At 42.0% G+C, this 17,920-nt stretch overlaps 1 protein-coding gene across 1 annotated transcript in view; it reads right to left on the reverse strand.

The window, feature by feature from the left end:
• Positions 1-17,371, reverse strand: part of PSMB1 (proteasome 20S subunit beta 1) — an 86,895-nt gene extending 69,524 nt beyond the window's left edge. Inside the window, exon 1 of the mRNA XM_069235021.1 lies at positions 17,140-17,371. Coding sequence (XP_069091122.1) covers positions 17,140-17,240 — 101 coding nt within the window. The 5' untranslated portion in view covers positions 17,241-17,371. The remainder of the gene's footprint in view (positions 1-17,139) is intronic.
• Positions 17,372-17,920: the final 549 nt, after the last annotated feature.

Consider the following 17,920-nt stretch of genomic DNA (forward strand, 5'->3'; position numbering starts at 1 on the left):
ACATGAAGCCATTGGTGAATAAACCATCCGCGGACCCAGAGGAACCCAAGAACTACCAAACTATCTACCTACCCCCCCTTATCAGCCAAGGTAATCGAGAAAGCTATCAACATCCAGCTAACCAGAGACCAAGAACCACAACCTTCTGGGCCCCTCCCCAAGCTTGCTTCAGAGCAAACCACAGCATCGAGACAGCTCTGGTTGCAGCCACGGATGACAGAATGCTGCTAGGCCTCAGAAAAACAGCAGCCCTCGTGCTCCTCGGCCGATCAGCAGCCCTCATGCTCCTAAACCACTCAGCAGCCTTCAACCAAGTATCTCTGCACACACTGATAACAGTCTTCACCAGATCGGAATCTAAGGAGCAATCCTCAAGTGGATCGCTTTCTACCTCATTGGAAGGGAGCAGAACATCATTCCGCCCTGCCCCTCGCTCCCTAAGAACATCACCTGCAGTGGACCTCACGCTTCATCCTTCAACCCAACCTTCTTACACCATAAACATAACAACCCTGGGCCAACACTGTCAGGAGCTACGGACTCAACATCATGTCCTGTACCTAAGACAGCCAACACATCCTCTCCCTGACAAATGACCCAATGACCATTAAAGACAGGTTCCAAAGAAGCACGAAGGAAGTGACCATCTGGATGAATAACAACGGTCTCAAATTCAACACTCACAAGACAGAATAACTCTTCGGGAAAGGAAAGAACACCCTATGGAACAACGAATGCTGGCCACCTGAGCTTGGCCGTATCCCCAAACCCACAAAACATGCCCACAACCTCATCATCATCCTCAACAACTAGCTATCCATGAAGAAGCAGGTCAGCACCGTCTCATCCGCTTCCTTCCTCACCCTCCGAATGCTCAGGAAAGTCTTCAGATGGCCCCCCACCCAACACCAGGCAAACTGTCACACAAGCTCTCGTCACCAGCAGAATAGATTACGGCAACTCATTGTATAGGAATCACCACCCAACTTATGAGGAAACTCCAAACAATGCAGAACACATCAGCCAGTCTCATCTCCGACCTCCCCAGACAGATGCACCTCACCCCTCACCTCAGAAAACTCCATTGGCTACCAGTCGCAAAGAGATGCCAGTTCAAGCTGCTCGCCCATGTCTGCATGGCACTACACATCGAAGGACCAGTGTATCTCAACAAATGAGTAATTTTCCAACACCCTCGCAGGGAACTCTGCTCCATATCCCTCTCCCTAGCAGCTACCCAGCGCATCCGCTGGGCAAACAATGGAGGACGCTCTTTCTTCCATCTGGTGGTCATGAACACCCCCACCTGCACCTCAGAGCCTCTCTGTCGCTCCAACAGATAAGAAAGGACCTCAGGACCTGGATGTTCAAGCAACAGAACAGGCAGCGTGATCCCGCAGCATGTCCCTACAGCTCTTCGGGACCCTCAAGGGTGAAGCAGCTGCGCTAGAAAAAGCCTGATTGATTGTACTACTGAAGTCTTGGGGCCACAATACTAATGCACTCTATATGGATGAGCAAGTACTCCTCTATAGCACCCAGCTCTCGCAGTGTAGTGAGTTAGAAGACAGAGGCTTACTCCAATAGGCGATGTGAAGTTAGACAAACTCAATGTATTAACAGTCAACAAGGTGAATATCCAATCAGTCTTTACTTTAAAAAGGAAATGATTTTAATACACAAACATAATGCAACTAATGCAAGCTTAGGATACCTAGTACATTCTTTGCCAGAGATACTATTTCACACAGTAATAAAGCTCTGTAGTGATATTTGTGTTTTGACCACTGAAATTGTGTCGCACAACTTTGCACTTGGCTTAGCTGTCCACCGTCACATTAGTGGTCACCAGTTACAGACTATTTTGTATTCAGCTTAGCCTTAGCTTCACCGCCACGTTAAAGGTGTAAGTAGTTTTCCATACAAATCATGTTATGCAACGTGTTTTCTATTCTGCGTGTTTTCTCTCCGAAGGGCTAGGACGTAACGTGGAGGAGTCAGTCTGCAACATAAGGATGTACTAGAATGATGTTTATGGTATAGCAGGGAACGGCTTGGGCTTGGGAGAGACATCTTGGGATATTGGTCAAGTTCCAACGTGTTTCTTTTAACTCTCACCTAAAATGGCCAGCATTTTTTTTTTCCTTCTTACAGAGCGGGAGTTTTTTTTCCAGAAAGCTCCTTCCTTGTTTAAGATATGAGAGAGCAGAGTCAACAGTGGGAGATTCAGAGACCTCAATCAGGATTTAGACACTGAATGCCTGATATACTTCCAGTGAGGGTAGATCTCCCTCTTTCTCATTGCGGTCGAACCAGGGTCAATGGCTTGCTGGCAGGAGAAAGAAAGAGCACCAGACAGGCTCTAAGTTGATGAATTTTTATTAATTATTTGCTTTGCATTGTGTATGAATATATATAGATATACACATATATACATACATACATCAATATAGTTGTTTGTAACTTTGCATGAATATATTGGCTGTGTATCAATTGAAGATTCTTTGTACATGGACTTACTTCATTGTTGCACATTTTAAAAGTACACTTTCGGTTATACAGGCCTTCCTTCACGAGCCTTGCAAAAAGATACAATTAGGGCCATATGTACGAACATATTTCCCCATAGACACAGAATGGGAAATGGCTTGCTACATCTGGCCCTTAATGTCTTCTTCAGATTAAGAGGTGCATCCCAGAGAATCTTTGATTCCTCTCAGTGTGTGAATTTAGGCTCAGTCAGCAGTAAAGCAAAACAAGCTCCTAACTAAAGATTCTCTCCAAGGACTGAAGAGGGTGTCTACTCCCAGTGGCAACAGGTAACAGACTCTATACCCACGGTTACCAGTAAGTACCGTGAACACGACATGAAGATCAAAAAAGCGCAAGTAGGGCTGGCATCAGGGTCAGCATGACCCATGCCACTGTCATACCGTGAGAAGAGTGAAATGTACAAGGCTACTGTGCCTGGAAGAAACCACAGCTTGTCCTTGGCTACTGTGCCCAAAGAAACCGTGACTCGGCCTTAACAGCTGTGCAAGAGGAAAACACGGCTCCGACAGACACCGTGCCAGAAGAAATGGCAGTCTGAACCAAGTGGTCATGCCTAAAAAAGGCCAGTGAGTAGCTTTGCTGTGTGGAACCACACAGCCTTGGTGACCAGTGTGTTGCAAGGCCAAGATGAGATCAGCCCGAGCAAGTCCACGCCAACTGCAGAAGCGACCTGCCCACATGTTTCATGTGTGATACATACGTCTGAGGGAATGCCATCCCTGTCTGAGAAAAGATGGGAACCTACAGCCATTGGAAAACTGAAGTAGCAATCTTACTAGTGATGCCTCAGTTAAAGATGCACAGATCAAGCTAGGTAGCTGCCAGATTGCACTGAGAACCTACTGAGCAACCAAGCCTCACCCAGTGAGAACACCTAAGCCTGCACTTACTTTGATACTGGGGGTTCCGCCTTGAGCTAAAGAGGACAGCCTGCAGGGGTGGTTTACATTTAAGGATGTTACATTTGCCTAAATCATGGTCATATTTGCAATAAGGAGAGATTATTAAAAACATACAATTATCATGTAGACCCAATAAAAACCTTTATCAGAAAAGAAGAAACTTTTGGCATTAGACTGTAATGCTCCGAACAGCCCATAGATGACACCAAAATGGAAATAGCATTTGTAAGAAACATGGATCCACATGAAAAGAAAATGTCAGAAAGTAATGCACTGTAATCATATATTTAGAACCTAGAGGGCATAGTGCATTACACATTTTTAGGGCTAGGAGGCCTACTGCAATGAAATTACAAACAAGGCCTTTAGAACACAAACTAGTCCCAGCTGTAAAACAAAAAAGTTCAAACCATGAGAGCTTAAAAAGACACTGAATGGTGGAGGGGTTATTATTTAGGGGCCCCCACTAACCTAGTGTGTGGAGCCAGAAATGATGTAGACAGAAGACCACAATGTGGTGAGCGTTTTGAAGGAGGTTCCATTGGCCCTGCAAAGCATTATGGGGCAAATTTTTGTGACAGCAAATATTATAGTATGTTGACTGTAATGCTCAGAACAGCCCCTAGAGGATGCCACAATAAAAATAGCACTTGTAAGAAACATGGTCACATAACCATATAGTTAGCCTCTAGAAGGTATAACCACATGAAAGGAGGACGTAGTGCATTACATATTTTGAAGGCTAGGAGGCCTACTGCTATGACATCAACAAGGACCTTAAAAGAAAATTACTGCCAGGTGCAAAACAAAAGTTCCAGCTATGAAAGAACTTAAGACATTGAATGGTGGGAAGGGTTATTATTTTGGGGTTCCCACTAACCTAGAATGGGGAACCAGAGAGGATGTATGCAGAAAAAACGTTTTGAAGGTGGTTTCATTGTCCTAGGACCACCAGAGGCTGAGTTATGAGCAACAAATGTTTGTAAAAGTAATGCTCTGCAAAGCATTATGGGCGAGTTTTCAAGACTGCGAATACTGTAGTGTATTGACTGTAATGCTTAGAAGAGCCCCTAGTGGACACCACAATGAACATATAATTTGTAAGAAACATGGTAATGTAACCATATATTTATCCCCTAAAGGGTGTAGTGCCTTACACATGTAGAAGGTTAGGAGGCCTACTGCAATATTATTACAAACAAGACCCTTAAAGCACAAACTACTCCCAGCTGTAAAACATATGTTCCATCAATGACAGAGCTTAAAAAGATACATTGGTAGGAGGGGTTATTAATATGGGGGTCCCCACTAACCTAGTGTGGGGACCTAGAGACAGTGTAGACAGAAAGAGCATGTTGTTGTGAACATTCTGGTAGAGGTCCCATTCTCCTAGGTACACCACAGACTGAGTTATGAGCAAAAATGTTTTCTAAAAGTAATGGCCTGCAAAACTTCATGGGACGATTTTCCATAGTGGAGTGAATATTGTAGTATTAGTTCTCCCCCTGTGTTCCTAGAGACGCTTTGTGGATTTCATTGTTTTTTATGTAATGATCCAAGTAAAAGGGTCATTCTGCAAGGTGGTAACAAAACCGCTCCAAGGTGTGACAAACGTAAAGCATTTTACAATGACACCAAGAGATTTTTGAGAGGCAAGCCCACGAACGAGTGAAAGTGATGAGCAAGGTTAAAAACCTACAGGATACTTACAACAGGTCAAAAAGCACTTGCTCGATGGACCTAAAAAATGGGGGGGCCTCAATTTATTGCAAAAAAGAAAGCAGTGCAGGCAAATAAATAGTGCACGTTTTAAATCTTGAGCACCATAGGTACAAAAATTACATACCATATCCTTGTTGGGCAAACAAGACCAGCTAGCAGTTAGATCTTTTAGTGGTAAAATAAAGCACAACAGGGACCAGAAACGTCCAACGCCATGATCAGTGTTACATGCATTTTGTGGCTTTCTCAGAATACTAGAATTCAATATCACCTTAAATTTACATTGTTTCCCAAAATAATCAGAATCTACGTTAAAGCTTAGGTTGAAAGAGGTATGATTGATAAAATCTTTCAACTGCTGATGAGACATTTTACATGTGCTTTGAGTATGCTTGATTTAGACCAAGAGATTTTATGCTCCTGGCCTAAATCAAACATATTTAAAGCACAAGTAAAATGTCAGTAAAACAGACTTTTCTTATTTCAAACATCCCTAACTAAGCTCATAAGGTTACTTAAAGACATCAGTTCACTTCTCAGCAGGCGATGACACCAGAGAATAACTGCCATGAGGCCTTGTACAAAACCACTCTTTAACCCAAATTCCTATCTAACTGCAGAAATAGTCGCAAAATTGTTAAAACCACATAATTTTCTCAGAATTAACCGTTCTATTTTGTCTAGAAAAAAATCCAGTTTCCTCATTTTGATAAATGTAACTGTATATAGTAGGGTTAAAGGGATTTGTACCCTATACACCGAAAGTAGGTGTTGAAAGTACAGTCACCAAACTGCATTATAAAAAGCCTTTAGTCTGTTGGCCTTACTATTGCTGTAGGAAATGTGATCATAATCAATCAAGTTACTCAATATCATTTTCCCCACAAAATGCCAAGTTTATTTATTTATGATAAGGAACTCTCAAAGAGATCAACGTAAAAAGATACATAACCAAACTGCATATACTACATACATAAAAACGTCATATTTCTTAATGATTAGTGGGACAAAGAAATCCTAAACAAAGAGAAATGTAATATTAGCATACATTTCCATCGACAACTTTAAAAAGCAACTAAAAAAACTGAAAATCCTGTCACAAAACATTTCATGGGGGGCGGTACATACAAGGACTGTAAAAAGGTCTGAGGTGGAACGTATAGAAAGCCGAAGGCTGATGGGTTTCAATCATCCCCGGGGGAATGGTAAAAATGCTGGATAGACGAAAACATGATTCAAATCTTGAACCTTAGATTGACAAAGATTACATTCTGCTGACACAATGTACTATTTGGCCAGAAGGACATTCAATGGGAGCAGACCCTGCTGCAGCAGAATCCAGGAACATCTAACCCCATGCTGCACATTTCATGTGATATAGAGTTGTGCTTTCCTTACTAAAATGGGAGTCAATTACAATCTGAAAGCCACGTTTCTTTAGGAATGCTTCCTTGTCTAACCGAAAACTTAAGGACCACTCAGCCTGTTTTAAACTGGCTTTTAATTGTATGGATGTTAAAGTAAAAACCTAGGTCACAATCTAACTCTAAGACATCTAAGGCAAAAGAAAAGTTTTCGGTTGTGAACCTTACCTTTTTATTTGTCCAGATTTTTTTGTTCAATAGGGAGCTCAGTGTATCGTCTTCACTCCTTGCAAGGCTGGCAACCCAAAGTATCACCCTTGCCAGGCCCTGAACAATCGCACTCCTCAGGCCCATCTCCAACCTTAATGCCACCACTGAAGTTGCTGTATTAATAGATTCCCAAGGTTTCGTCCCTCTGTCAAATCCAGGAAGCTACAATTAGATATGTCAATCTGTTCCAGACCAAAAAAGGAGCGAGGCAGGAACTTTTGCGCAATAAATCTATAGACCTCTAAAAGGCTCAGCTAGTGTCTACTCTCAGTCCCCCTAAACAAAGAGCCTACACCTCTTGCTTGGAACCTGACTTTACACATTATTGCTCATATGGGCCTTGTCGCTAAGGTTACCACACAATCTTCCACAGCAAGGTACAAGATCTCACAACTTTTAGTGTTTGTGCTTCCAAAAACCATTGAAAGTTGCTATATGTCGGTTTCTTTTTCCCAAGGAAATACGATTTTACTTTGATATGTTAATCTGTAGAAAATGGTCTGTAGTGCTAGCACATCAGTCCTTATTAAGTAAACTTACAAGGGGACACGTATAGGTCGGTGAACCTTTTTGTACGGAATCAATAATCAACGCACAATAATCAATAACCATTAGTCAATTCAACAATAAAGGGAGTCTAAGTTTCACACACCATGACTCTTTAGCCATGAATAACCACACCTTTAATTATGAGTTTAGTAAGTTTATTTCCCTTTCACTAACAATACCAAGTCATGAATCTTAATCATCAACTTAAATCAAACAATCCTAACACACTTGTTAATCCGCACATCGTAGAAGATGTGATCTAATCAAAGCTTGAATCAGAAGACATTCTAATGCATCAACGCAGAACACTAGTAAAACCAAATTAAGCAAATCTATGACATGCATCAAGTTCAGCAAAATAGATGGTCAACCATTTGTCTCAATAATTTGTCAGTCATGTGAGTAATCTCAACTATCTCAGATTAGCATCAGCATGTGGGGCTTCATCTGAAGTCTTTTCCCTTTGTGATGTTGCTATATCAAAGTTTCCTAAACCATCCCTTAATTTCCAATTGGTCAATTATTCATACGTTATTACTCTAACCAATAATGTCCATTTAACAAATCTATGAATTCTATTATTTCACAGTTCACAAGTTATTGATTGGTCTGCTTTACGATGTTCTCATCATCCGGCTCGTCAGGTATCAATTTTGTTGCATCTTCGTCTCCAGTCAGTGTTTTCATTGTTCGTGTCCTGGGAAAGAACTTCTCACACACGATTTTTGCACTTTTAAGGACACTGACTTCTGCTAGTCGGTTCTCATGGAAAGCTTCTACTAAGCATTTTATTAAAACAATCAGCATTTCACAGTTAGTTCACTCTGTCAGCATTTTTCATTAAACACTAAGAAATACAGCTTCTGCATGAGGCCCGGCAAAACTAGGCCAACACACTCGCTGAGTTAAGGCCTACAATTAATGAGCAATAACATAACTCTTAATATGACATATTACTACATTAGTCTAATACATGTTCAATATTTCATATGGATTAATCATATTTTAGTACATTTCGTGAACACTGGTGGCCATTCTTTGAGGTCACAGCTTCGAACGTGCACGTTCATTTTCTATGTTATTTCATTTTTCTACATGTCATTATTCAAAATACATAAACACTCATTAATCATTTTTTAGTAAGCCATTTGCGTTGACATTAGCAAACTGTGTCAGTAGGAGACGGGCTAAGAGACACCCTTGTTTTAGCCCATTAGGGGTAGGACTTTCTTCGGACATGCCTATCACCACCTAGCAGTACTCTACACCTGGAGGAAGAGTGTAAAGAAATTACTAGATCCAATAAAGTGCTCGGCATATCCAGTCTAGAGAGCCTTCCCCATAGCAAGGCCCAATCCACTCAATCAAATAAAGTCGAAAAATCAATACAGATCGCAGCAGTCACACCTCTTGCTTAGACATATTTTTCACTGATCACTTGAAGTGCCACTATGTGGTCTATGGTGCCATGTTTTCTCCTAAACCCAGTTTGCTTTAAGGTTATAATTTATTTTCTTCTGCCCGCTTACTTATCCGGGACAATAAACATTTAGTGAAAAAACGTTACCCATCAAAATCTAACAGAGCGATCTGGCGATAACTGCTTAGGGATTTCCGATCTCCTTTCTTGAACAAAGGCACTATGACAATTCTCGTCAAGGAGAGGGTTTTTATTTTTATTTTTTATATTTCAAAACAACTTCTAAATAGCAAGAATAGGATCTTACTCCAGGAGCGCATGTCGTGTTTTATGACTGAAACTGGTATTTCATCTGCGTCCATTGGGGCAGGGGAAAATGTTGCTCGAATGGCCGGCTCCATTTCACTTCCAGAAAGGAAATTGGGAGGAAGGAGACACCCATTTACAGTGGGCAGTTTCCTCCCCACCCCATTGGAGACAAAGATTCTAAATAAACACAAGACCAGCTAGCCTCACTGACAGCTATGGGAGACAATCGTACTCCTGACCTGCATCCATCAATGACCAGATACCAAAAGCGCCTTACCTGACCTTTTACTGTGATCTCCCTTAAATCGATCCAAAGCTTGTTCCACGCTTCCCTTTTTATACAGGCTTTCAATACCTGTGGCCTTCTGTTAAATAGAGACAACCTTGTGTTCTTTTCTGGAGAGTATGCTATGGAGGAGAGTACGGGAGACATCGCCTTGGACATACTCTTGGTCAAATTACGAGATGTCTTTGCTAGCAACTGCATCATGAACCTGCCAAAGCTCTCCAAGTCATCCTGTTATAATCCTGTGATGCCACAGAGTCCTCCCAGTCTATCAAATTTAGATAGCGCCCCATCAAACTTCCAAGACCAAGTGGGCAGCATATTCTAATCCAGGGGGGAAAAAAAACAATGACTATGATCGCTAAGGAGGGGGTATCTATGACTTTTAGGTTGCTTATCAAAAAGAATGAAAAACAACCTACAATCACATAATCCAGAACTGCCTTACTCCAAGTGGAAGTATGCTTATATGATGCTGGAGAGTCCGAGGGTAGCCTCCCATTAGCTATGATACAATCATTACCCTTCCAGAAGATCGAGAAGGAGCTTCCCTCTCTTATCTGTGCTTACCATTCCAGAAAAGTGCTCAGGTGGGGGTGGTGAGTTTGGGTGGTGAGTTTGGGGGAAACTCGCAAGGCTTCCTCTTTCTCGACTTCACACAACTGGTACAAGGCAAAGTAAGAAACTTTGCAATTTAAATCTCCCACTAGTATAACATGGAGGGCCTGCTCACTATTAAAAGACTTGTTGATTAAAAAAAATGGACCCTGTGCAGATCATCATAGGCAACATTAGGGGGAATGTAAGCACTAACCAATAAGAGGGAGGCCGTACCCGGAACCCTTTCGGAGGCACACAGAGAAAAAGCCTAAAACAAGTTCACAGGATCTTGATAGCATTCATACTCCACTTAAGTTTATTAGATAGCGAGCATGCCACTCCCCCCTTTGAGTGCCCCCTTCTAGAAGGCCTAGAATTACAATCTAAATTGTAGTAATCCTCACACAGTAGATCTCAATCACACAAAGTCTCCTGGAGACTAATCACGTCTGCCGAAAGTGTATAAAAAAACATGCAGCTTCTCCCAACTGTCCTTCGCCCTGCAGCATTCCAAGATACAACCTTAAGCTTACTGCTAATCGTAAAGTCATGGTGAATACCTGGGCCCACGCAACCCGTTTAAAATACCAGGCAGCCAACCCAATCCATGTAAGCCATCACTTGGGTTTTGGGCAGGAGGGTTTTAACGGTTTCTTGAGTAACACCTATGTTCCATTCCCTCCAAGAGACTTTTAGCCCCTGGAAATCCTCTAGTGGCCTATTACTGGAGGACTGGAAAAGGGGATACCACCCACTATCCCCCAGGTCCCCTTCGACAACCTGAGTAACCCCCCCCAGCATGTCTTCCATTCTCTCCTAGAAATGGGACAATATCAATGCCCCTGCATCGCATAAATTCAGCATTTTTTAGAATCATAGTGACGTGAGCTTCGAATAAAAGATCCTAGATTAAAAACCCAACCTAAAGCACAACAAAGAAACCAAATCATTACTTTGAATTAGCCTCAAAGAAAACATTAAAGCAGGGTTGATCTGTTCAGAATGAAATCTGCATCTAAGAGGGGCAAAATGTCACATTTTCACATTGCACTAGCGATGGGGTTTTCCCCATTAATTTGGGCAGGTCAACATGATCCTTCTTCAAAACAGGGTTCACAAAGGGAATAGACATCGGGTTCAGTGCTGGCAATGGCCCAGGAGGCTGTGCAGTGATAATCTCTGTCTCTTCCGACTCCTCATTTAATCCCCTTATGGTGCTGGAAACTGTACCTTTTGCCAGGGAGATGAACAAAGAGGCCGAGTAGTCCTCTCAGGATTTTGAAGAGAGACTGCCTCTTCACTAAAGTGTACTTTCCTTCGGCCTTTCTTTGAAATTCAACGGTTGGGTCTTTTCAACAGTCTCTTGTTTTTCCTCATCTTTTTAGTATGTGAAAGGGGAGGACATGTCACAGCACCACTTTTTGCTTGCTTAGTGTGCGCTTTGAAAATTGGAAACGAAACACTTCCTTATAAGCAGGTGTTACTGATTCCACCCGCCCTCTCCTAGCAGAAGAGTTAAAAATTATGTGCATAAAATCCATAGGGCTTTCAACCAAATCTTTTTTTGGTTGACTCTACACAGTGGCTTGCCGAGCTGAGTGCTAGCATCAGCCTGACTTCGAGTGAGTGTTCTCTCAGGTTATCTTGCTAATATAGAGAACACATCAAAAGAGACTGGATTTACTTGGTTTGAGCCCCTGGTTTTATCTTCATTAGTCAGTGCTTTCGGAACTGCCGTCACTGTATCAAAGATACAGTCAGACCCCCCTACAAATTTCTCCAACAGTATAATGATTGAGGAACTAAGTCTTTCTAGACTCGGTAACGAAGCAGAGACCTTAACTCCTTGGTCTGGGGATTGACTTGGCAAATTATCATTCAATTCAGAGCTGGAGTCACACAGATGGGAATACAGTGATGTGTGGGTTAAAGGCCTACTACTAAAAAGATGCACTCCTCTGGATAAAGGCAGGGGCGGTGTAACACCCCTCCTCCATCCACCAAGGTGTGATTCAAGATCCTTATGTTTCCCATATCTCCTGCATAGATCTATGTCCAGATCTGGCTAAATAAAGACCTCATCCCAACAACCTGCGTTCTGAGCTCCCTCGGTCCTGCTTTAGGGACACCCATCCCAGGTGATTATAGAGGGCTTAGCCACCACCTCGGAGGCTGGCAAAAAGAGGCCTGACTCTGTACGTGCAGGGAAACAAAGTGTAGAGGGGAAATTAGGGTGCCCCAAAAGCTTGCCATGGTCTTCTTTTCTGCAGGGAGAGCTCTTGGGTGGATGTAATTGCTAGAGCCCTCCCTGAGGGAAAGGGGGTAAGGTGACACCTTCGTGGCATAACCCCTTTGGACCCACCAACTTCGGGGTTCCCACTGGCCCCTCACTGGGGGACAAAGCTTTCTCTTTTTCCCCCACAAGACAAAAATGTGGTTCTTGCCCTTCAGTGTTGGGCCGAGATTAGCTTTGTTCCGTAGGGGATTAGATTTACTTTTCATGCATGCCCTTCCTGGAAGCAAACACCTGGATCTTAATTTTTTTGCAGTTATTGTGTTCCTTAGATGTAAATGAGTCTGGGCTCTAGCCTCACTCTGATCCTGAGGGTGGCCACCTGATGATGCACACTTCTGTGCCTATAGAAATTGTGAAAATATTGTTGCCCACGTTTGTGGCCCAATGTAGAATCTTTTATGCCTGTCAACGCTGCGAAACATCTTTAAAATGCACTGGAATCCGACTGCAGAGAGGAGAGGGGGCCACAGCATGCTCAAATTTAAGTCCTTATAAATCTGACAACTTTGGACATAAAAATAGGGCCAACAGGCAAGCTCCCCCATGTGCCCCTTGAAAGGTCATCAACTGTACTTCACTGCATTCATTTAAGCTTCATGTGCAAAAAAGATGAACGCAGTGCAATATGGAATGTATTGGGGTCAGAATGGACCTGTGACAGTTGCAGGGTTAGGGATAAATACTGCGTCACCAGGTAAAATGGAGCAGCAGTTGAAGAAAGCGGACCACCTGCGAGAGCAAACAGCACCGGCCTAGACTACATTGGGTTTCCTCTATGTGATTATGAATAGGCTGTTTTTGGTTTCAAGTTGTAGCTTGGTGAACTGTTGTACAATTTAAGCAAAAAGCTTAAAAAAAAAGGATTTGCTTTTGTGAGATTCATTGACTGCTAATATTTTTAACTATGTTGCAAATGGCACGCAAACACAAATTAAGGTATCAGAGAGCTTTAGACTGGAACAAGAGATACAACAGGGTTTATATGTAACAACATCAGCAGATGCGAGGGGGGCACTCAGGATACGAGCCATAGTCCGAGAGCGGGGCTGTTCTGAGGGGGGTTTGGGAGGCGCAGCAGCAAAGTGACTCAGCCATGATTGCTAAACAAGAGTAGTGACAATAGAAGAGAAGGGGAAGAAAGTGTGTCCAGAACTGCCGACCTTGGAGCTAGAGAGACATGTTTGAGTCTTGGTATGGAAACGGTATGGACTTCTGGAACAAAATGCAGTGCAAGGCTGTTTGTCAAATGAAGTTCATAACAGTACTACTAAACAGCATATCCATTTCGGGTTGCCAAATAAAACAAGAAACAAAATCAGTGCAGGGATTATTTGCCAGGCAGAGTTCCAAATACAGCCAGTAAAGAAGCTGACAAGTAACCAACAGTGCAAGAAAACAATAAATAGGAACAATACAAGTAGTTAGTCCCTGCTCCAGGGGAGGAAACAAATGAGCACAAGGGGAAACTAAAAATATAAATCACCCAATAGCAAAAAAGCCTTTTTCAAGGACACACCAAATAACAAATAAAAAAGGTACTGGGTGGGTTGAAAGCCCATGAACTGATTACAGCATGTCTCAGAAGAGACAGCACACTCGCTGTCTAGGCTCTACTCAGAAAAGGGAAATTATATATAATGAACTAAGCTGTAATCTGAATTCCAGCATTAGTAAAGTGGTGGCATATTCAGAGTCCTACAGTTAATAATAAAAAATGAAGTCTAAATGGAGCCATTCATAAACCAATCCTGAGCAAATGCAGAGCCCGTGAGTAAGCAAAGATTTGAGCTACATCAGCCCTCTATTTTTGAAAAAGGGTATAATCAGAGCCTTGCTGGAATCTAACAAGGATATGACCCCTGACATAATCAGTTTGTGTATAATGAGAATGTTCCCATTGTTTCTCATGACACTGAATGGCACCACGAGGGACAAGTAGTTTTCTGAAGCATCAAGTCCTTTGAGAATGGGGTTATTTTGTAAAATTCCACTCCACTTAAAGCGCAGATTCCTCCTCTGAAAAGTCTTAACTTGTCAAGTCAGCCTGCTGTGCTGCCACAAAAATCGAAAAAAAAAAAAAAGGGACTCTAGGAGGAGGTTAACAATAATACAAAAACGATACAAGTCACCTCAACTTGTAAGGAACCAGGACTCGCCAATTGGAGCAGGAACCCACAAACAATAAGCCACCCTAGCCTTCCAGCATCAGGGCTTGGGTGTCACTGGAGTTCACCAAACCAGTCCACAATACGTGATTCGCAAACATTGTAAAGTGGCATGAAAGGAACGCCACTGTTTTACAAGAATATAAAATAAAAAATAAAGTTTAATATCAGCCTATCATCATGTATCCACCATCGGCAAAAGGTTGCCAGAAACTGGCAAATCGCCATAATAGTTTATGTTTTTGTAGTGTCCGAGTCAGAAGAAGCATCTGACAATGTCAGGGTATATTTTGTGAAAACTCGCTAGTTTTCCAGTTCCATATGGAGGAAAGCTCACCCAATCGATGTTTCTTTATTTGCATTGTTGGATTTGTAGTCATTTTAACAACTCTAAAAAATCTGGAAAACATATCCTACAATGCAAAACAATACAAAACTTGGTTGAGGTAACTACTCATGCGTGGACCTGGGAAACTTGAGAGCTTTGCATGGGTCAGAGGAAAACATCCAACCCAGCTTGGGCATACAGTAAGTACAACATAGGTTTGTCTGGGCATACCCTTGTCAACTTCCTCTAGATGTGTCAAAACGTTCTGCTTTCTTTACTGCTTGGGCTAGATAAGTATGATAACAGCCCCGAGAAAGAACTGTATTATGAGTAAAGCTCCCAATTTTCTGTTTTTACTGAATTTTACAGTTAAAGACAGACAGAAAATAGCGTGTATACTGTCTGGTTTTATTTTTAAAAGCAGAAAAATACAAATTGTCCTTTTGTGAGGGACTCTCCATGCTGTCCTATATAACTTCTGGAACAGCCATTGAGCAGACAGATCTTGAGGAGTTAAAAAACAGAATGATACTTCCTTAAATGCAGGCATATGTTAACATATATTTGTATAAAATGCCAATATATATCTATGGACGTTTCAACGCATACTTGAAAATGAAGTTGGCCTGGAAGCTCAACTTTGTTTATTTGGCACATTTGCAGGCTTCACTACATGCAGTCCTTGAAGTGCTAAAATAATGTATGGGAAATGGTATAACACCATTCGAACCTATTAGCTTACCATACATTTCTTTTTCACTTAATTTTCTGTATTATTTTACATACAGTTAAGTGATCAAGACATATATGTTGTTCTTTACAGCCACAATTATTCTGTGTCTTGTTTTTCACTTTCAGGTAACTGCATACAAGATATTGCAGGAACCTTAAATTAAAAATAGATGCAAGTTAAACGAATCTGTTGGAAATACATTTTTTCACATTCTGATCTATAGTTTTGGTGGACCTGATCACTTGAGATGTGGGAGCTAGTGCTACGAGGTCCTAACCTGAAACAGAAATCACCGTGAATATGCAAATCATTATTATATAAACTAGGTAGGCTGCTACAAAATGAATTTGTATTTTAAGATAACATGTGATTTTGAAGTATTTTAGTAATATGTAAACTGTAACTAGTGTAAATATTTCTACTGTATATTAAAAGTACACTTTCTAGAATTCAGCTGATAACACAATGACATTACATATCAAAACAAATACCTCCTTGTCACCACGAAGCTGCAAGTGACTCCATCAATTAGAGCTTATACTGGCTCTGACGTAGCCTTTACATTTGGTGATTAACCAACTGCACACATTTACGTTTCTTTCATGTAAGATATCAGGCACCCTGGTAAGAAGGCCTGTTTCTTCCTTAGTTAGCTCTCTGTCCCTCTCTTGTCTTCACAGCACAGCAAAGCCCTTCCCCCCATAATCTGCTTTGAGAATGGAGTGATGGCCAGGCATGAGGGGATGAAAGAGGCAGAGGAGACAGTCGACTTCTTAGGGCTGCAGCTACCATAAGCGAAGCAACTCGCAACACCCCAAATATGGAACCCAGTGTTTTGTCAGTTTCTGTTTGATATATATATACACACACACACACTTTTGTGAATATCACATTCAGTGTGGCTTATGGGCTACAGAAAAATATCCTTAAAATGATCTCATAAGCTCTGTCCCCTGCGCTCAGTCCTGCCCCTACTGTTGCTCCTATTCTTTCGATACATTTCTAGCAAAACACTTACTTAGGGGGCGCTCTGAGCAAAAAATGCAAAAGACCTCTGCATTAGAAAAACAAACCCAAAATGCATCTCTACAGAAAGAAAGATCGGAAAGGAAAGTATCTAACTTTTGCACTGCCGAGCGAGTATAATTGTCAAAGGTCTTCCCAGACCAATTCAAGCAAAGCGTGGCTAGTGGGTGTGCTGGCTAGTGGGTGTGCTAGCTAGTGGGTGTGCTAGCTAGTGGGGTGTATTCTAGGGAAATTTCGCTTCAAGTTTTATCAAAATGTTTATCGACGCCTTGTAGTTTCAATCGTTCACGTGTTCGACGTACCAAGTTACTTTAGTGGGGTACAGGTATGGTTACTACACTGAGCAATCGTAGTGTCTGGCTTTTTCTAAAAGGATACGTTTCAACCATCAACGAAACTAGCACACACAATGGTTTGCAGAAGGAAATAAATGTCCTTGTAATACTGACAAATTAAATTGATGGACGGGGGCTTGAAGAGGCAAAGTATAATTGGGGAGGGGATAGGAGCAGGAAAGATCTCAACAGCCACTCCCTTTGACACCTCCCGTGATGTAATACACATTATAAGTGACAGGGCGAATACACAAATTTCACCCTGCTCTCCCAAGCCTTACCCGCCGTTGAAGGTGTATGGGGAAAACCTGTGTTCTACCGGTCCACTGTAGTGATAGTCCGCCATGCGCAGACTCTCCTCGTGCCGCGGGATGGACAGCATTGTCAGCCTCAGCTCACACTGCACCCGGCGCTGCTTCCTTGCTGCTCACAAGCTCTTGGACCCCGCGCTGGATCGACCGCTAAACCCGGAGCCGAGTCTGCTGCTGTTGCTGTCTCATTCCAAGATGGCGTGAGAGCGGAAGCGGATGTCAGACTCTGCTTCCTTTCGAAACCGAAAGATTTTTGTAATTGCCACTTCTTCAACCACAATTAACAACTGCCAGAAGGAGATAACATTAAACTTTCGTATAACCATACCATAATACAGCTTTAATCCCTTTTATAACTCATGCCTATTTTTTATTTAGGGAGATATACACTACTTAACAAATTATATTTACTTTGCTGCTCGAACTTAAGAATTTGCATCTATTTAACAATTCATTATTCCGGAGTGCAGGAAGAGTACAACGGACTTGCACCTAATAGCAAATGCGGTTCTGATAACATGGAGAGAGCAAGAGCCTAGTTACTTAGCCAAGATCGTTTGTTTCACCATAACATAGGTAATTAGGTGACAACATATGAGGAAAGAAGACTAGAACGGCAATTGCCTGTCTCAATGGAGACTTAACGGTAGGACATTTTGGCTGTTACTGAACTTCAATGTTGGTGCTGAAACGCATATTGATAACATGGGGTAAAATACAATGACATACATGTTTGAATTTTATGGCAAGA

Source organism: Pleurodeles waltl, chromosome 5, assembly GCF_031143425.1.
Source record: "Pleurodeles waltl isolate 20211129_DDA chromosome 5, aPleWal1.hap1.20221129, whole genome shotgun sequence".
In the NCBI taxonomy this organism is placed as follows: Eukaryota; Metazoa; Chordata; class Amphibia; order Caudata; family Salamandridae; genus Pleurodeles; species Pleurodeles waltl.